General features: G+C 46.2%; 1 protein-coding gene across 1 annotated transcript in view; it reads right to left on the bottom strand.

The window, feature by feature from the left end:
* The window catches only part of LOC138296318 (amine sulfotransferase-like), a 499,213-nt gene that overhangs the window by 85,299 nt on the left and 392,061 nt on the right, over positions 1-21,853 (bottom strand). The window contains exon 6 of the mRNA XM_069235354.1: positions 7,322-7,416. Coding sequence (XP_069091455.1) covers positions 7,322-7,416 — 95 coding nt within the window. The remainder of the gene's footprint in view (positions 1-7,321; positions 7,417-21,853) is intronic.

Raw genomic sequence — 21,853 nt, 5'->3', positions numbered from 1 at the left:
AACCAGTTTTGGTCAATTCTTCTACCCCTACTGGGTTTGATTCCAGCTTGACTACAGAAACAAAAGAGATGCAGGCCTTGGTGTGAGCTTCATCTGCAAGTGACAAGGTAAGCATCCTTTGAAACTTATGAGGGGGCTGGGCATGACACTCCAGGTCATCAAATCAAGGGAGAAGTTCCCCTCAGCACTCCCAGAGCCCTTTGTCCACTATCTGGGAACAATACACATCTCACAACAGGGGAGCCATGAAGTGTCAGGTAACAGCTGGGCACTGACAGCAGAGCCTTTTGTTTTTATGCTGGAAAATGACATATTTCTAAAAGTGTAATTTACACAATAATAATATCAAATCTCATTTGACCTTTAGTTGGATTTTAATTACTATTACTATATAAATTTATAATTGAATCATGTTTCTACTCATAAACTGGAATTAAGCGGTGTAAGTTGTGATGATGTAACCCAGTGTTTTCCTGTGGGAGACCCAGCCTTGGAACAGTGAAAAACTACTTTGAAATTGTTTCAATGACTGGACATCAAAAACATTAAATACACTTGTCGTACATTTTACTTACCATGTACCCTGCCTACAGGCATTTAGGGCCTACCTTGGGGGTGACTTATAAGTATAACAAAACGCCTTAGGCCTAGCAAAAGATTAGTTTTACAGCTTGAAATCACAGTTTAAAATTGCACACCGAGTCTGCAATAGCAGCCCTTGTAACATGTTTTACAGTGTTACTTCAGAGTATGCACAATGAGTGCTACAGCCCACTAGTACTATGTAATTTACATGCCCTGGGTACATGTTGTACCATATGCTAGTGTCTTACAGGTAAAGAAATGTGCCAATTAGGATTATGGTATGTTAAATTATGCCATGTTAATGTTATGTCATCTTATCTTATCTGTATTTCTATCACCTGTGAAAGGGTTCTGGCAGTGAGAGAAAGCCTTTGCATTTGCTGATACCACTTTGTCAATTTTGTGAGCACACAAATAACTCTCTAAATTGGCTTTAGCTTAATTGTCAATTGGCTACATGATCTTACAATATTTTAAAATAATTGCTAGGGCCTTAGTTATGTCCCTACCACACTAGAACATGTTTAAAAGTCCTTACTTTAGTTGGGCTAGCCAAAAAGGGGTTCTAAATTTATAAAAAGGTCCCAACTTTAGTAAAGTTAACATAACAGGTACAGAGACCCAGAGATAGGAGCTCGACCTGGCCACTTATCAGGCATATAGCCATGACCAGTTAAGGAGGCTCTATAGACTGTATCCAATTTATACTGGAAAGCTTATGCGTCGGGTGGCCCAGCATGAAAAAGATAACCCCACAGATGAATTAGATGATGAAGTATCTGGGGGAGAAATGGACCCTGTGGGGAGTGGGAAAGTGGGGATGAGGGTAGCTCCTCTTCCAAAAGCACTAGTGCACCCACAGAGGAACATCTAGTCTTAGCCAGGCTGGCCAAAAGACTGGCCTTAGAGAGTCAGCTTTTGGAAACTGAGAAACAGAGAAAAGAGTTGGGCCTAGGACCTATCTCTCATGGCAGAATTCAAGTATTTGAAACAGAGACCTATCAATATTAAACTCCCAAAAGGAATTGTCCCTCCCTTCAGGGAAGGGGATGATATAATGAAATGGTTTTCTGCCTTTGAAAGAGCCTGCATTGGGTGGGAAATTGAGAAAAAACACTGGGGCACACTGTTCATAGAGTTCTTCTCATGAAAAGGCAGGGATAGACTCCTGACATGGAATGAGGCAGACTCGAAATCCCATGACCAAATGAAGGTTACCCTAATTGAGGGCTTTGGATTTATAACTGAAGAGTACTGCATAACGTTCAGGAAGGTTAAAAAAAAAAACAGAACCAAACTTGGGTGGAGTTTGTGGACTATTCAGTAAAAATGCTGGGTGGTTAGTAAGCTGGTTACAAGGTACAAGATTATGATGGGCTGTATAACCTATTCACGAAAGAGCATCTGCTGAGTAATTGTTACAATGAGAGGCTACATCAATACCTGGTAGACCAAGGTACACTTTTCCCTCAAGGGATGGGGAGTAAGACAGATCTTTGGGTCAAAGCAAGGCTAACCAAAACTACTACTTGTGAGGGGAGACCAAAAAAAGACGCCAGAAAGCCCTGCCAAGGGAACGATGAGAGCCAAAACAAAAATGAAGAGTCTTCTTCAGGTCCTCAAAAAGCTATACAGGAGGGTGGGCCCAGAGACTCCTCACAGTCAAGGGGTGGGTACAAAGGTAAGAACTTTGATCCCAACAAGGCTTGGTGTTATGATTGCAAAAACAGAGGGCACCAAACCTGAGATACTCGCTGTAAAATCAAAAAGAATGTCTCTAGTCAACCTGCAGTAAATGCAGTTGCTAATCTCCAGATGGGATCAGAAGTGTGGCCTGACCATGTCAGTGATCCCACATAGGCAACATAAGTCACTGAGGGAGGAGTAGAAGTATCCTGTACTGCCTGCCCAAGTAATATGCAAAAATATAGTCAGCACCCTTTGATTAATGGGGAGAAAGTGGAAGCACTGAGGGACACAGGAGCTAGTGTTACCATGGTAACTCAGCACTTGGTCGACTCAAATCAGTACCTGGTAGGGAAGTCTTACCCTGTCACCAATGCTAACAATGAAACAAAGTCCCATCCCATGGCTATGGTAACCTTTTATGGAGGGGAGTAGTAGGGCAAAAAGAAGTGGTTGTGTTGTCATCAATCCCAGTAGACTGCCTGCATGGAAATGACTTGCAGCATCCCACTGGGGCTGAAATAGAACTGAAGACCCATGCAGCCATGCTTGGGATCCAAGAATGGACCTGTGTCAAGACTAGGGCATAGAGTAAACTTCAGAGAGAAAAAGGAGAGTTGGATCCTGAAATAGTGGACCAGCCTCCCAAGAGAAAAGAGAAGAAGACTGGGGAACCAGCTTCACAACAAATCACAAGTAAGAACCTCCCTTCCCAGGAAGAGGACTTGCCATTTCCAGGGGGAAGTGAGCATGCAGAGCTTGGGCCTTATCCCTAGAGCCCTTGGGCCTAGAAGGGTCCTCTAGAGAGGATCTTTTCGAGGGGCAGATAACCTGTCCCAGTCTTGAAGGCCTGAGGCAGCAAGCTGCAAAGAAGAAAAAGGGTAGAGTCATTGGGAGGATGGGCTCCTGTAGACTGCGGCCACAGAACACAAGCCCGGTGCAACCAGGAGGGTGGTAGTACCTCAACAGTTCAGCGAGTTCCTTGTCACTCTAGCCCATTACATTCTCCTAGCTGTTCATTTGGGCCAAAACAAAACTTGGAGTAGGTTGGTTAACCACTTCTACTGGCCAGGAATGTCACAAAAAGTGAAGGACTTTTGTCAGTCCTCCACTACCTGCCAAGTCAGTGGCAAGGCAGGAGGACACTTTGCAAGGTAGGAGGACACTTATAGGTCCACTTAATGCCACTACCTGTGGTTGGAGTTCCCTTTGAGATGATAGGAGTTGATGTTGTTGGCCCACTTGACCACCAAACAGCATCAGGGTGTCAGGAATAAGGCAATGCCCGGTCTAGGTCCCACCCAAAACTCCGCTGCGCAGCTCTGCGGCGCTTTATACCCACCACTTGTCATCCCCTCTTGTTCCAAAGGTGGCCATCAATGTTGTCTGCCCTGCGGCAAAGCTCATAGAGCTGCAGGTTCAGGACATTGGTGGACAAGATGCACTTATCAGTGCTATTCCAAGAAGGGACTACAATTCCCATGTTTTTAGAGGCAGCAGCCATCTTGGGGTGTGGCGGGCCTATAAAGCCCAGTCACCCCCAAGCATGTTGCTCACTATTTTGAAGACTTCGATGCAGTCAGACCTCGTGGGGGTTCTGTGAAGAAGAGCAGAGTTCCTGCATGGTAGAGGGACATCCAATCAAAGTATCCTTGTTTCCATGGTGAATTCAAAAACGGGTAGGTCGTACTCGTAGCGCTAAGGCCTTCATGAATCCAATTTTGGAGGAAGTCGTTACTTCCAGAAGTAAAGCGCCCCTTAGCACAACGAGCAAAGTGTTTTCAATTTTGCAGAGTACAGCGACCTTGACACTACGATCAAAGGTGTTTCAGAGCACAGGTGTAAAGCGCTCTTGGCACGGCAATTCAAGTGCTTCAGCTCACAGGTGTAAAGCGCTCTTGGCACACAATTTAAGCGCTTCAGTCCACAGGTGTAAAGCACTCTTGGCACGACAATTCAAGCGCTTCAGTCCACAGGTGTAAAGCGCTCTTGGCACGGCAATTCAAGCGCCTCAGTCCACAGGTGTAAAGCGCTCTTTGCACGACAATTGAAGCGCTGCAGTCCACAGGTGGAAAACGCTCTTGGCACAGCAATTCAAGTGCTTCAGTCCACAGGTGTAAAGCACTCTTGGCACGACAATTCAAGCACTTCAGTCCACAGATGTAAAGCGCTCTTGGCACGACAATTCAAGTGCTTCAGTCCACATGTGTAAAGCGCTCTTGGCACGGCAATTCAAGAGCTTCAGTCCACAGGTGTAAAGCGCTCTTGGAACGGCAATCAAAGCGCTTCAATCCACAGGAGTAAAAGGCTCTTGGCACAACAATCAAAGTGATTCAGGCCACATGAGTAAAGTGCCCCCTTAGCATAATGAGCGTAGTGCTTCAGGCAAGACAAGTAAAAAGGCGCTTCCTGGTATTACAATTAAATCGCTTCAAGTTCGATGAGTAAAAACCTTTCGGCCTTTATAGTTGTGAATGTGAAAGTATTTTTGGAGATAAGCAAATCATAGTTTTCATTGTTTTTTGGAAAGCATAATATGTGAAAAGCATATTTAATTCTTTGAGATGTTCTAGGTCATGATCAAAGGTTTATGTTATGAATGCATAGATGTTACAAGATTGATATTCTGAGTATGACCATAGTCCAAAGCTCTTGCCATCTCTTGGTTTAGAGGTTGTAGTTTATTCTTGTTCCATGATTTAAAGAAGGGGATTTGCCCTCATTTCAAAAGGGGTCTCCATCTGATATTTCGGAGACAAATTTAGTCAAGAGTCTATTGATGAGTTATATTCCTATGAATGAGTAAATGCATATTTGGTCTAACCTTTTTCTTTTCAGATCTCTCTCCCTGCTGTTCCCTACCCTATTCCCTTCCCCCCGACTGGCTTCATCATAACTCTGTGCTATAATAGCTTTCTGAGTTGATAACGCTGGAAGGTGGGCCTTTTGTTCAGCAACGTGCAGATCCCGAGGAAAGGACACTGTGACACAGGGCATAGATACATTCTGGTGGTTGTGGATCATGCCACTAGATATCCTGAGGCTATACACCTTAGGACCATTACTGCTCCTGCAGTTGCAAAGGCCCTCCTAGATATTTTTACCAGGGTAGGGTTCTCTAGGGACATAGTATCAGACCGTGGTTCTGACTTGATGTCTGCATACTTAAAACACATGAAGAAGGAATGTGGTGTGACTTATAAATTAATTTCCGCACACCATCCTCAAACAAATAGGTTGGTTGAAAGGTTTAACCAGACCCTAAATGGCATGATTTGTGGACTCCCTGAAAAACTCAAGCACTCCCTGAAACCAATAAAGAAGTGTTGGCAGCCATCTTGTCCCACAAAAAAGTTTTTTTTTAAAAGTGGCCAGGGTATGGTCACCCTGAGCCCCTAACCTTGGTCTATCGGTTGCTCATGGACCCTGTCAGGGCTGAAAAGCCTTTTTTTTAAATGGATCCGCAGATTTTCTCAAAATTAAATAAAAAAAGGGCAATCTCCCGCCCTTTTTTTTAATTTTGTCCCCAGGCAGGCCAATTACTCGGGGGATTGAATGAGGAGGGGGCTGTATGAGACTCCCCTCCAAGGGCCTGTATTAGCCCCGCTGATTGCCACCTCCCCGGGACGATGACAGAGGGATATGCATGGGGCCATGCAGCTCCCCCCTACCCCGGGACCACCACTTCCCAGAGACAAATCATTCATTTCAAATGGGGAGGCCTGTACGGCCTCCCTCACAGTCCCAGGGGCCACCACCTCCCTAGGACTAAATGTAAAATTAATGCAGGGGGCCCACACAGCCCCCCGCACCCCCGGGGACCGCCACTACCCTGGGGCAATTTTTTTAAGTTAAGGGGGCTGCATGGTCCCCACAGCCCAAGCACTGGCACCTTACTGGGGCTGAAAAAATGCAGGGATCCTGTTGTAGACCCCCAACCCCAGGGACCACCACCTCCCTGGGGCAAATCAACTTTGGCGGGGGCCGCGCTGCCCCCCTGGTGGAGCCACAGATGGCCCTGGGGACCACCACCCCCCAGGGCCGGCACCTGCTATGTCCCAGGGTACCCAACCCCAGGACATAGCTGTTTGCTCTGACTTGGCAGGAGCTGTCAGACAGCTCCCGTCAAGTCAGAGCAAACATTCTGGTTCCAGCGGGCGAGAGCAGTCAGACAGCTCTTGCCCCCTGGAAGCAAAGGTTCCCTCTGTTTCCCTGCTTGCAGGCATGCAGGCAGGGAAATAGAGGAAACAATTGCTCTCATAGGCAGGGAGCTGCATATTAGACAGGGGGGATAAATTACAGTTACCCTAGGCCACAAATTATAGAATTATAGTCACTTGAAATAACTCTAATATTTATATACACACACACAATAGAGGTTGCATCACAGATTACATCCAGTCGCAAACTAGGCAGTGTGGAATTTATAGATCTGGACTGTGAACAGGGATTACGCCAGGCCCCCAATGAGTTTTTAAAAGAAAGTTTAGACTGCCCATTATTCCTCAACAAGAACTTCAGAATGAGTGCCAACATGCAGAAATTAGTAATATTATTTCAAGAAATAGTTTGTAAAAGTACACAAACTCATCAAAGCATGTTGCCAATATGTACTGCTGCAAACCTTTACTACTTAAAGAAATTGTCACAAAAGCAGCCACAGCAAACATTTATTGAAGAACTAAATATATTTATTTGGACTTTAACGATTTGTAGCTGCATTATGATTGGGGTTATTATTCTACCCTTGCATATTACTGACTATCTTTATTTACTGTCAACAATCACAAGTTACATCAAATGGTTTGTCTAGTAAGTTAAATGTTTAGTATTGTACTTTATACCAACTTGTACATATTGCTTCAGTGTATGATTGATTATGGCACTTTTATGGTTGAATAGCACTCATTTGGGTTTCTTTATTTATTTTATGTCATTCTCTCATTTATGTATTTTCTGACATAATTTCAATAAAAATGCACTGAAATTAAAAAATAATTTATGTCACTGATTACACAGTTATTAGTGAGGGATGAATATAAAATCTTACCTTAATCATGTCTTCATAAACTAGGAAAAGAATATTAAACTCATCTCTGTGCTCATACCACCCCTTTATGTGGTCAAACCAAGAGTTTGCCACCACTGTCAAAAAGAAAATTAGAGACTGAAATAAGTATCAATTTGAACCTAAACTATATTAGACAAATATATAATTTGCATACCTTGTAATGTGAGAACACATTTATGTACACACAACGTACGTTTAATAAAGGTTAATTGCCACTAGCTGGGGGTCAAGAAACATCAATGGAATTAAAGTTTTGTTGCTGAAACTGAAAGTGGTTGTTTGTCATGTGATTCTTAAAAAAGGAAGATCCCTCCACCTAGATATGTGGACCCTGTGACTATGCACAGAATCTCATTGAAGGATAGAAAAAGGAATGTAGAGAATAACCCTATCTTTAAAAATAACTTACAAATTATTTTCATTTATAGTATGATAGACACCAGTAATTAACTTATATTAAGAATGTTTCCTAACCTGGATCTGCAACTTAATTAATGACAACAGTCATTGCATTTTTAGGAATTTGTTTCCTCCCAATTTCACATGATGGCAAAAGTGAAATGTGTTTTTTCTTGATTTAAATGGTGGAAAGTCTGATTAAGTATACAAAGACAAGTGTGACATCCTTTCTCCATTTTACTGTTAAATATCAGTAACAAAAGTAACAATAAAATACAAATCCCAGTTTGCCTTGGAGTAAAAACTACAAACAACCATTCAGTGATAGATATGAAATAAAGCCATTAGATGTAGCATACAATCCCACTCTGAAGTTAATGAACAATATAAAAGGTGTCATTATAAGTAAGGGAGATATACTGCCTTTGTCAAAGGATCAGAACACCAAAATAAAAAAAAGTGGGCCTATTGGGATCAGCATATCAACCTATAATAAGCACCCCTATTGTCTTTGTCACCAATATCACCAATAATCAATAAGCAGATGTGTATTTCATCAATTCACACAGTTTATTAACGAGATTGTTATGAAAACATTTTAATACAATTTCATTTAAAAACATTAACCTGTCTTTTCTAACAGTTTTTAAGCTACTAAGTGCAACTATTAAACCAACCACAAGGGAGCTCTGCACTCCAGCTAGAGCATGGATTTAATGACCCAGAGGATGTACTGTTGTTTTTTTAATGTTGCTAGTGGTGGCTCCCCGCAACATCAAAAAAAGGCTTGGTAGTGTCCCTGACCCTTCTAGGGACACCACCAGGCTTCATAAAATATAATTCCAAATCCCTTGCAGGAGATTATGGGGTGCTCCATGCCAGGAGCTGTGACTAATACATGAGCAACTCTTCCCCCCTAATTTATTATTCATCTTTTCAATTGATTTTAGTTATCCCATTGCCCACCTATGACACCCACATATTTAATTGTTGTTGGGAGCCACTGGGGGGAGTCCCAGGGACCCCACAGCCCACCAGCTGCCTGCAAGCAGGAACCAGCATTTTTTTCTTTTTTTTTGGGTGCCCTGGTACCGTCTTGAGGTATCCCACTGCAGGTGATATGTTGAGGGCAATGGAGGGAGCCCCAAGGCCCCTGCAATGCTGCTTGCTCCACTGACGGTACTCATCCAGGGTGCAGCAGAAGCCGTCTTTGCTCCTGCCCTACAGGAGCAGGTTTTTTCTCTGCTCCTGTCAGAGAGGAGCAATCTATGTTTCTCTTCCCATAAAAGTGTGGGCAGCAGAAAAATGCGCGCTCCCACCCAGAGAGAGCACTTATGCATCTCCCGCTGGGTAGAGCATACAAGTCTTACCTGCCCATGCTCTTGCTGGCATACAAGTCTTACCTGCACATGTATGGTTAGGCTCCATGGGATACAATATTGAGCCGATCCTGGGGGATGTGGTCCCCGGGGCATTTGTATGCCAGGAAATGGGCCCCTTGGATTTAGTCTGGCTCTGGAAGGAGGGTGGCCCTCACACCCCCTTCACCAATTAAAAAAAAATGCAGTATGACCTAGTCACTGGTCCTGCCAAAGGTGGTTTCTATAGAAAACACAACACAGCTGACATTTTGCTTTTTTTGCTGCAATCCTGCTAGATCCATGCACAATCATGGCAAAAACAAACCCAATTTTGACTTTTAGCCCAAGAGGTGCTCCCTCTGAGACCCTTTCACAAGGGTTAGAGGGTAAGATAGCCCTACCCTGCCCCCTTACATACTTGTCTTGAAACATTTTCAGGGAAGGGGACAAAGTTCCCTTACTAGCTTTGTTTTATGTTTCACATTTTACATGTTTTAGCTGCAACGCTTTTAGCACTTGACATTTTTCACACTTTGCTTTCAGTATATTATTCTATGTAGTTATTGTACAAGTTGCTTGTTTTAGTTATCCTTTTCTCAACATATAATCAGTACATTTTTATCAAGGCTTCAAACACAGTATACAATATCCTAATGCTTGTGTTGCGATTTCTGGAGACAGCTTCTAACACAGAGTCATTTTTATTATATAAATGGTGCACTTGCAGCAGGTACACTCCAACTGCGACTGTCCTGGGATGAGTGCTGTGTTTGACATGCAGCTCTGCTAGTGCTAATCTACCAGCATCCTGAAATGATTGCCATCCATACTGCAGGCTGACTCCTGGTGTTCCACAGGCATGGGGCTAAGGCTATCTTCTTAGATCAGGCAGAGGGTACTTCCACTATGCTCTCAGTATAGTCTTAAGTTTATGTAGGAAAATCTAGAAATCATTTATCTTGGTTGGTTTGTTCATCCTCTTTACCAAGTTCATACTTTGCCTTGTTTCATTTGTCTAATTATCACAGCACATTCTCTTTATGTAAGACTACAATTGTTTCAATAAATGTACTAAAAGCTTTTCCTGTATGTCTTTTGTGCTTGAACAATCATGAGTAATATAAGGGACGGATGAGATCTGTTTCCACGACTTCCTTTGGAGTCATAGTGTCATGATCAGGTTGCCACAATCACTTTCTACCTCAATACGGTTAGGGGTTTAGGCGAGGCACTGTGAGCTAGCCAGAAATTGGGCCAACAGTTCCTGATGGTGTGGATGGAGTTAGTCACCACATTCTGAAGTTCTATCATCCTAATACGCAGTCCTATTATCTTAGTAGGAACCTGTGGGTTTTCATTTTGGTACTGTTCATACTTTAAAGATTGCATCTAACCTAAGCCCGACCACTTTTCTACCAGGCTTCCAAAGGGCTAAGCACAGGTTAATTTTGTGACTTTCTTTGGTTCTTTCTGACAAGGACTAAGGCTGTTGCTGTAGTAGGGTTTCACTTCCTTAACCAGCAACTCGGTTTCGCACAGTTTGAAAAGGAGGAAAATTGAGTAGGTCAAGAAGAAGTAAATAAAAATTGAAATCAAAGGATGCACAGGACATTGTAGGATGTCAGTTTTCTAATCTTTCTGGAGTAAACTCTAATTGCAATGTAATGATGAATGTCCTGTTTTGCTACCTCAAGTACCGTAACTCAGAAAATTTATACCCATTATCGAGATAAACCATGATATAGAGCACTGTCAACACTACTGAGTACAGTATGAGCTGAGAAACATGTATTTCATAATGTGACAGGTGTTCACAATTATGTTAACATTTGTACAGATGTCACACAATTAACCCTAAATTCTAAAAAAGATGCTCAAAAATATCTAATGGCAGTGTTTGCCATTCTAGAAAATAAGCACATTCTAATAAATTATTTTTTTGGAAAGACATACTCATGCAACATAAATGTGAACATTTTCAGCATTCATCAACAACTCACATTCACTCAGAGCGATTTGAGTATTTAACCACACCAGATTGCAATTTTGAGACATTTGCATGATTAATAAAAAAAGCTATACAAAACAATACATGTCCAGGCGGTAGAGCAGAAGTTCTATCAACTTTAATTGTTAATCATAGCAATCAAAGTCATTTTAATAATCCAGGTGTTCAGGCTAACTTTTGTATATGCTGTAGATATACGTTGCCATGTCACCTAGCAACGGTGATGAACACTTTAGGTCTGTTTTTTATTTCTTACTTTATACCTCTAGTACGGTATCACTTTTTGTAACTTAGAGCTTTAAGGAATAGTGAGTGAACATGATGTGTGACTGATAGTGGTGTGCCCTATCTGCTCTTTACAATCTATACTCTGACATTCACAGAATTCATTTTTTCCAAAATCTACTTTTTTTGCAATAGTTTAAGCATGACAAACATTTATTTGAAATATTGACAGTTTTGGGAATGTCTGGCTTGTTGTACTTGGTTTGAGAATCCACTCAGTGAGAAAGCATGGTTTCAGAACACAATTTTTTTAGGAACATTGAAAGGTTCAATTGTAATGTTTTTTTGTAATTTTAAAATAAAACTTTTTCAGGGCCAGCATGATAGGTATGAGTGATTCCTATTAACATACAGCTTTATCCAGGATGAAGCCGAATCACGGTCTTAGTGAGTAACAGAGCAGGTTTGTATTACTTCAAAAGTATATTATGTCTAGAAGTTCCTACTACTCATACTCTTTTTTCTCTTGACAGTTCCTCATGGGAAACCTTATGTCTGCTCTTACCTAAGGCATATTATATGAGAAGCTAATGCTACCAACAGTGTTCATACTTTAGAGTACTTTTCACAGATGGCAATAGAGCAGCAGGGCAGCAGCGCAGTCCTCCTTCTGAGTTTTTCACATCTGCAGAAGTGATCTGAAGAGTGGGTCTGGGGGTCCTCTTTTTATACTTAGGCCCATTGTTAAAAAAAGTTTGCGCCGCCTTTGCACCATTTTTTTAATGTAAAAGAGCGCTAACCTAGCACCATATTTATATTTTGTCGCTAGACCCACCTAGTGAAAAACTTTCAGAGTTAGCATCATTTTTTGGGAGCCCCAACCCACCTTGCGCTGTTTTGTAACAATGATATGCAAGGTAGGCATCCCCTTCTATAAAATGACACTAGTTCTCCAGCACCATATTTATTGCCCAATGCTAAAATGACGCACATTAAGGAACCGGTCCCAAAAAATGACGCAAAGCCCTATTAGCGTCCAATTGTAACGTCTGGTCAGACCAGGCATTACAATGAGGCCACACACTACTACTTAAGGAAAACACACAGAAGGAGCATTGGCAACCTCCTGGACAACATGGAACTGTTCATATTCCAGCTTGACACACACCGCAGACAACAGCGACAAAAACAGGTCCCTCCAACACCACAGCAGCAACCCCAAACCCCACCACAGCAGCCACAAAGGCAGCGCAGAAAGCAGGAGAGGATATTTCTACAGCTCACAACCATCCTTGCGCTCAGGGAACAAGATGTAATTGGAACCTACTGTCTTAAGTGGGAGTCAATTGTACACCTGCTGCACCACATTGCACCAGACGTCACTGCAAGGGTGAAAACTCCAACAACTATTCCACCCATGACCAAACTACTGACCGTTGTCCATATCCTGGTGTAAGGATCATTCCAGACAATGGGCGTACAAGTGGCTGGTATCTCTCAGCCTTCCTACCAAAGGTTTTGGACGCAATCATCCACCTCACACCCCACAACATCTGCTTCGCCAACGCAGAGTAACTGCAGCAGGAGACCAAGCAAAGTTTCTACCAAATTGCTGGGTTCCCACATGTGCTGGGTGCAATGGACTGCTCCCATGTCCAACTTGTGCCACCTTCTGCAATGAAACACCTCTACAGGACCCACAAACACACCCATTCTATAAATGTGCAGGCGTTTGTGGACCACTGTGGCCTCTTCATAAACATCCTAGCAAAATATCCCAGCAGCGTCCATGATGCCTACATATTCTGGCATTCCACCATCAATGAGCGGTTTCAGCAGGGGCAATATGGCAATTGGCTACTTGTAGATAAGCCACCATACTAATATTACACAGACAACACACCAATCATGTAGGACAAACAATACATACACCACACTAAACACACATGGACAGGTGAACATAGCTGTACAGACAACAACACATATGCCACATGCCACACTACATCGCATTCATTGCATATCACACACACTCATACACCCATATGAACATAACCACAACTGACTGGCACACCACGTGAAGGACAGGTGGAGCATACAGAAGCTGGGCCCAAACCACTACAAGTGTCCTCTGGTTGAAACCTAAATATAGATCCCACACACAAAACACCCAACAATGAATAGCTCAGCAATGTTAATGGCATTGGCCATGTCAATGTAAAGAAAGTCACATATAGGCACAGCCCCACATTTTTCATGGTGCCGAAGCCTCTGGCAGCATCAATATCAAATGCCATCCAAGTGTTGCCATTACCAACTACATATTACCTAAGCATGCCAGACATACCCATTGTGTGAACCTTCACCTGTCTGGTGCATTGTGTCACACACATAGGAATACACCATCACCAGCCATGAAAGACAATGGGGCAGAATAATGAAAAGTGGTGCAGCAACAAGTCCAGCACCACTTTACTTGCCCCCCTTAGCGCCCCTCTAACACCACCATGTGTGCGCCGGACACAAGATATAGCGCACCATGGTGCAGAGTAGGTGCAATACTGTCAGGATAATGGATGCCATAGTAGGACTCTGTAGGAGTATTTGGAACATACCTGACCTTTCATGCACCCTTCAAAACTATGATGGCCCCCTCCTAACACCTGCTCTGTGCAGGTGTTGAAAGTATCTCTGATAAATAATGTCTAGGAACCTTGGAGATTCCTCTGCATCAATTTTACCACCCTTCCATTTGTGTGAATCTCACCCTTGTCCACATGATGGCTGGCACAGGCATAATCTGCCACAAAGGATCACTAAGTGTCACACTACGTATGTAGTGCCACATGGTAACATGGAAGCCTGAGTTTGGCCTTGTAGGGCTACCATGGTGTCAATACAAATGACACCATTGTGGTGCAAGGAGGTGATAGGTTCCACTAACATTAGGACACAACCTCAAATATGGACAACACAACACATATTGGCATGGTCGAACTGTCAGTCTAGATTTAAATTGACAACCACCAGGTCCCCAAGCCACAACCAATGACAGTAATATCCATCAACACACACCAATGCAGCCATTCCACAAAACAGGAACACACACAAATCCAGAGCAAGTCTGAGTCACCACTCCACCTAAAACTAACATCTGCCATGGCACATACGAAACCCCAAATATCCCTGACCGACACATGTTCTCTCATTCCTTTGCAGCCGACCAAGGTTACGGCATCCAGCCATGGGTGATAACTCCTTTTGGTAACCCAACAACAGTGGAAGAGCGGGAATACAATGAAGGGCACATAAGGCCACGAAACGTGGTGGAAAGGAAATTTGGGCTCCTGAAGTCAAGGTGCAGGTGCCTGGTACTGACAGGAGGAAGCATGTTGTATGCACCACCCCTGGTATGTAAGATAATCCTTGTATGTGCTATTGTGCATAACTGATGTATTCGGACTAATGTCCCCTGGGATGAACTGGTAGATGTCCCCAATAAGGTGGAGGATGACAATGGTGCAGCAAAGGTGGAGGTGGAACAACAAAACACTGCAGCTGGAATTCGCAGGAGGCAACAAATTGTTCAGAACTTCTACACCTAGACCTTGTAAATATCACCAATAAATCACTTTGCACCAGAATGTCTATGGTATACTCAATCTCCACTACATATACCATTGGTATGTTGCACATACCTCAGAGAGCAGGAAAGAAACACAACAGTTACAAAGATGGTTGGAACATAGATTGTGATATAAGAGGGTCTAGCGCCTCCATGCCACACATCAGTGTCACATAACTGATGCTCGTCTGGCCCTCGAAGGCCTAGATCCACGCAGCAGAAAGACCAAGTAGCGTTAAGTAGGCATAGTGCAAATTCCTACCCTTTTCACTACATCATACACATGCCAGGCAAGATGAATGCAAAGGGCGTAACCATGAACCGTATATAAATGGCATTACATACCATCACTACTATTGGCCCCAACCCTACCACATGGTGTGCTGTACCTCAAACATAGCACACACATGATGGCTGTGGAGAGTGCTAAGGGTTGCTAGACAAGTGAAGCTGCAATGGGTGCTGATCTACTCTCCACATAGATGCCCCATAGCCAGGTATTCACAATAAAATGGGAGAATACACCATTACATGAATATGTGGGTGGAATGTAGGCAGTGTCTGTGGCACTTCCTATGTACATTCTAACACGTCACACAATTCCGCTGTCTTGACACATGCCTGCAGCTAATCCTGATATACATGTGAAGACTGATGTACCGGTGTATGGCCTAGGTATGAAAGGGTAGGCAATTATCTACAACGGTTGATATGTGTCAGCAAGGAAGGTAACCTTGTATAGTCGGTATGATACCATCACAAATCACATAAACAAAACACACCTCTCATTGAGACTCACATGCCTGACCAGGAGAAAGTTACCTACTGGGATTAAATCCCTAAAATGTCTAGTTCTCCAACATGCCAATCTGGGTTGGGATGTGCTTGTAAGTCTAGTCATGTCTAAACATATCACAGACCCATCCTAAATTGTATCAGTGAAGAAGGAGACTGATGTGTTGCATGTGGCAAATCAAAAATCCAGAGCTGAGATGATTTCATACAATATGAAGACACACTCATGGTAACAGTGACATAGGTTGTGGAATGGAGATGTGAGTGCATCTTCATGTACTTCAAAGGATGTGGATGAACAGCTGAGAGACTCCCGTAGACACTTGGAGATACAATATGGGGAGGTCACTTGGACACTACAAAAGTGCTGTGGCTGGTGTACTGTCATGTGTGTGTGGAAGTCATGTATTCTCACAAAGTAGAAGATATGTACATATTCAAATTACATATATAGCATCCTGTCCATGTATGACCGGACAATGTTGCAGTAGAAGATGTGTACAAAATGTAAGCAGCCTGAATAATGTCAGCAATGTTGGACCAAATCTATTCCAAACAAGATATGCTGTTAATGTTGAAGAAGGTATACACATGGACCAATACTGACTGTGCAACACAACAGTGTTACCATGTGATCACCCGACATATGTTCACAGAGGATGTCTCGGGCCCTCATTACAACCCTGGCAGTCAGTGTTTAAGTGGCGGTAATACCGCCAACAGGCCTGCGGCAAAAAAAAATGCGATCACGACCACAGCGGAAACCGCCAACACAGACAGCCACTTTAACACTCCGACCACCACGGTGGTAGCAACAAATAAAGCGGTGGTCCCCGACAACAGACAGGCGGAAGTCAGTGTACCACCCACCCTATTACAACCTGCCAATCCAACAGCTTTTCCGGGGCGGTACTAACGACATCAAAAGCATGGCAGAAACAGTCTTTGGAAGGGGAACCACTCACCTCTCGACAATCAACGAAGAACCAGGATGCCATGGAGCCCGAACTGCAGGTCCTACCGATGCTGGTTTACCTCCTCATACATGAGGAATATCAAAGGCGGTGGTGACAACCACGATGAGTACTGCACCTAGCACACAGGGGAGGGGGAGAAAAACAGAGTGACACACACATGCAACACGTAACATCCTCACCCTCACCCACAACACTATACACACAAACACATGCAACAACAGTACATTTACACCCCGTTACCCCCCTGGAAGAACACAAGGACAAAAGGAATTGAGTTAAATCAGTGATATTTTGAAATATGCAGATATACTTAACGAATAGAGAAAAACAGTATATACAAATATTTACAATATGTACAGAAGGCCGTACACTGTCCTTTGCAAATGTCCTCGCCCACTGGGCCAAAAATCATGGGCCAAGCCCACACTTGACTCCTGCCTCAATACGGAGAGAACACTGTAGGGGCATCAGGTCGTGAACACACAGGCACTTCAGGGGGAGCACCTCAGCCGGAAGATAGTACAACGCCACTGCTCATCGAGGGGGCTCCATACCCACTGCTTGCTCCTGGGGAGTTCAAGGCCACAGCCTCTCAAGTCTCTCAAGTGGGTGGTGTGCCCACTGCTTGGTCCTGGGAAGTACAAGGCCACAGTCTCTCAAGTTTCTCAAATGGGTGGTTTTCCCACTGCTTGGTCCTGGGGAGGGCAAGGCCACAGTCTCTCAAGTCTCTCAAGTGAGTGGTTTGCCCACTGCTTTCTCCTGGGGAGTACAAGGCCACAGTCTCCTTAAGTGGGTGGTTTGCCCACTGCTTGGTCCTGGGGAGTGCAAGGCCATAGACCTTCAAGTCTCTCAAGTGGGTGGTTTTACCACTGCTTGGTCCTGGGGAGTGCAAGGCCACAGTCTCTCAAGTCTATCAAGTGGGTGGTTTGCCCACTGCTTGCTCCTGGGGAGTGCAAGGCCACAGTCTCTCAAGTGGGTGGTTTGCCCACTGCTTGTTCCTGGGGAGTGCAAGGCCACAGTCTCTCTAGTGGGAGGTTTGCCCACTGTTTGGTCCTGGGGAGTGCAAAGCCACAGTCTCTGGAGTGGATGGCTTCTCCACTGGTTCTGGAGGGGGCTTTGTGCCGAGTCTGCTTCATCCTGCCAAGGATTGGGTGAGTGGATGCATTTCTCCACTGGTTCTGGAGGGGGTTTTGTGCCCAGTCTGCTTCATCCTGCCAAGGATGGGGTGAGTGGATGCATTTCTCCAGTGGTTCTGAAGGGGGCTTTGTGCCCAGTTTGCTTCATCCTGCCAAGGATTGGGTGAGTGGATGCATTTCTCCACTGGTTCTGGGGGGGGCTTTGTGCCCAGTGATGCAGCACTTGGGGTGTGGCAGTTCACATTCCCCCACCTGGGTGTCTGTGGCACGAGATTTGCAGGGAACAGGTTGCATGATACGCCATTGGGGCAGGGCCAAACTACAAACTGCGGCGACTAAGGCTGCAAACTGGTGGTAGTGCTGGTGCTGGTGGGGGTGCTTCCAGTGGTGGTGGGAGGCCTGGGGTCGTCTCCTGCAGCCTTGGACGGCTGCCCACTGGGATGCTGCTGCTGACAGTTATTGTGGCAGCAGTGGGGCAGGTGGCAGTGCAGGTGCAGGTGGCGGTGCTTGCGGCAGTCCCTGCGGCAGGGATGCTGGTGGTGCTGGCTGTGGTGCAGGTGCTGGTAGTGGTGGAGGGAGGCACCAGCCCGTCTCCTGCAGCCTCGGACGGCTGCTCACTGGGGATGCTGCTGCTGACAGTTGTTGTGGCAGCAGCGGGGCAGGTGGTGGTGCAGGTGAAGGAGCTTGCAGCAGTGCTTGCGGCGGTGCTTGTGGCGTTGCTTGTCGCAGTACAGGTGGCGGGGCTGTCAGTTCTGATGGTGGGCACCAGGCCCTCACCTGGAGCCATCAAGGCCTGAAATACCTTGCCTTGGCTTTTTTGCCCCTTCCTCACCTTGGCAGATGCTGCTGGGACCTTGCCACTGGCAGCTGGAGTTTTGGAGGAGGCCTTGCAGGGTGGGTCGTGCTCCTTGGCCGTCCTGCATGCTGGCCCCTTCTTCACCTTGGCAGGTGGCGGAATGGGTTGGTCCTTTGCAGGGGTCGGTGGCACACTGGCTGTCCTGACGGGTGCCTCCTTTGATCCTCTGGGAGTTACAGGTACCACAGTGTCCGCTGACTTGGTGGCTGAGGTTCTCGCCTGGGATCTGGACACCCTGGCCCGAGGGGAAGGACGGGGTGGGGGAAGGCATAGGGAAGAAGTCAGTGTTAGCCAGGAACAGGTTTTTAGACACACTGGGAAAGGAAGATGGAGAGGGTTTGGGAGTGGAGGAAGAGGGAGTGGTTATAGGCGGTGTCTGTCTGCTGAGTTTGGGTCAAGGTGCATGGGCTGGATGCTGTTGTGAGGTTGATGGCTGTTGGGTGGGTGGGTGCTTGCGTTTGTGTACTTTGGGAGGAGGGGTCACAGACACACTGGGAGAGGACACAGGGGATGTGTACATGGTTGTGGGGGTGGTGACTGCTCGTGAGGGCTGTGTTGTGATGGGCGTGCTGGTGATGGATGTAGTGGATGAAGATGTAGTGCATGCAGGTGTGAGTGGAGACGCTACTGGGAGGGAGGTGGACGAGGAGGAGTAGGGGGACACAGTAGAGGCAGTGGATGTTGGTGTGTTTGCATAGGCATGGTGCTTTTGTGAGTGCCTGTGAGATGAAGTGTGGTGCTTATGTTTGCCTAAGCCACTTTTGTGTGGTGATTTGGGAGAATGCTGGTCTGAAGGTGTGCTTGGGATAGGCTGAGGTTGAGGGGATTGGGTCTGGGCAGAGGAAGTTGGAGGGGGGAGGCTAGACGCATGGACAAGGGCTGCCATCAGTGCTGAGGCCAGAGCCTGAAATGCTCTCTGTTGGACTGCCACGCAGGAGTAAATGCCCTCCAGTATGCATTTGTTTGTTGCAAATTCCTCTTGACACCCTGGATGGCATTCAGAATGGTAGACTGCCCAACAGTGAGGGATCTCAGGAGGTGAATAGCCTCCTCACTGAGGGCAGCAGGGCTGACTGGGGCAGGGCCTGAGGTGCCTGGGGCGAAGGAGATGCCCACCCTCCTGGGTGAGCGGGCACGGGAAACACGCTGAGGGGCTGCTGGGAGGGCAGTGCTGGTGGGGTGGGCACACAGGTCTCTGCCCCCGCCAGGGAGCTTCCATCGGAGGAGGAGTTGCTGTCTTTGGTCTCCCCTCCGGTCCCCATCGTAATGCTCCCCTCGCCCTCTGTCCCACTGGTGCCTTCACCCTCGGTGGATTCGGCCTCCGGGCACATGTGGGATGCAGCTCCCTCCGTCACTGGTGCCTCTGCTACTCCGCCAGATGATGCTAATGCACACAAGGACAGGGTAACCAAACAAAAAGGGAGGGGAAGAGACAGAGGATACAATTGGTCAATGCCAGCAACAACACCACCGTTGGCCTACACTACACACAGGGATCTGCCCTATGCACTAGGCCATGCCCAACCATTTACTGAGACAGTCACTAGCCGATGGGGTACAATGACTAATGCCAGCATCTGCACACCAGATACCCACAGGACCTTGCCTAGTGGTAGATTGCCACTTACACCATTGAGGTAGGAGTGCTCCAGAGCCTGCCCAACAAAGGACCTATCCTGCCATCTTCGCCCTGGCCTAGGGGCACCCACAGCTCACATCCCCCACCGAGCTAACTCCTAACACGCACAGAGTCAGATTTCAGAATCTGTACCCACCCCCTTGTGGCTGCTGACATGCCCTCAAGCGCCCATCCAACTCCGGATAGGCAACCGCCAGCATGCAGAACATCAGGGGGGTCATGGTGCGACGGCACCCCTTCCACGTTGGGAGGACAGCCCCAGCTGGGCCTCCGCCATCTTCTTTGACTAGCGATGCAGGTCCTCCCATCTCTTGCGGCAGTGGGTGCTCTGCCTGTCAAAGACCCCCAGGGTCCGCACTTCCTTGGCGATGGCACGCCAAATACTCTTCTTCTGGTGGGCGCTGATCTGCAGGGAAAAGACAGCAGAAAAAAGGGTTAGTCATACCGTCCTGACTGTCATACTCATGGCCCACCATATCCCTCCCATCCCCTTATGCATATACATTGACCACCATACCTGCAGCCCAGGACCCCTCTGCCCCCCACTATATGTGACCTCCACACCCAGCAGTCCATGCATTCATGGCCCACGCATCATGCTCACAGTGTACTCACCTGTTTGTCTGGAAGACCGTAGAGTAACGTGTACTGGGGTAGGACCCCATCCAACAGTTTCTCCAACTCCTCCGCAGTGGAGGCAGGAGCCCTTTCCCCAGACACATGAGCCATTGTCACTTCCATACACGTCACAGCAGCACTTGCAGTGTAGGTCCTCTCCTGTTGAAGGTCAGGTAGCAAGTGAGTGAAAGTTAGAAAATGGCTGTCATGTCCGCGGCGGTGCGTACCATCACACTGGCGTCCATCGCCATTGGCTCCTGGAACCCATAGGGCCCAATAATAACCAATGCGAAGATGCGCGGCGGACATCGACCGCCTGCCGCGACGGCGCACAAAGCCAGTGCAATTACCTCATTTCCAGTTGTCCCTCCTTACAGGTCAGGCAGCTGCCATTTCAGGGGGGCACAGGGCATGGCACCAAACTGCGTCACAGCAGACATTGGCACATCAACTGACTCTCGAGTTCACATACTGCTTCTGTAAAGTAAATTAATCAACATTAGTGCAATGGATGTGGAAATATGAACCTCTGCTCACCGTTCTCTTCCATAGGCTTCAACCGCTGAGGCAGAATATGAGATGGCGGCATCCTCCGGTGTACAGACCCCTGGTGGACCTAGTGACAATAGAGGACAGACACATTATCAGCACATACAGACTTGATCGTGCCACAATCCTAGAACTGTGTGGCCTATTGGAGCCAGACCTAATTTCAGCTATCCGCCAGCCCACAGGAATCCCCCCTCTAGTGCAGGTCCTCTCAGTGCTCCATTTCCTGACAAGTGGTTCCTTCCAAACAACAGTGGCCATGGCATCAGGGATGTCTCAGCCAATGTTCTCCAGGTGGAGGATTTGGCCACAGTGAAGGCTGACTT

The sequence above is a fragment of the Pleurodeles waltl genome, chromosome 5 (genome assembly GCF_031143425.1).
Source record: "Pleurodeles waltl isolate 20211129_DDA chromosome 5, aPleWal1.hap1.20221129, whole genome shotgun sequence".
NCBI lineage: Eukaryota > Metazoa > Chordata > Amphibia > Caudata > Salamandridae > Pleurodeles > Pleurodeles waltl.
This window is presented reverse-complemented; position numbering and strand designations above follow the sequence as displayed.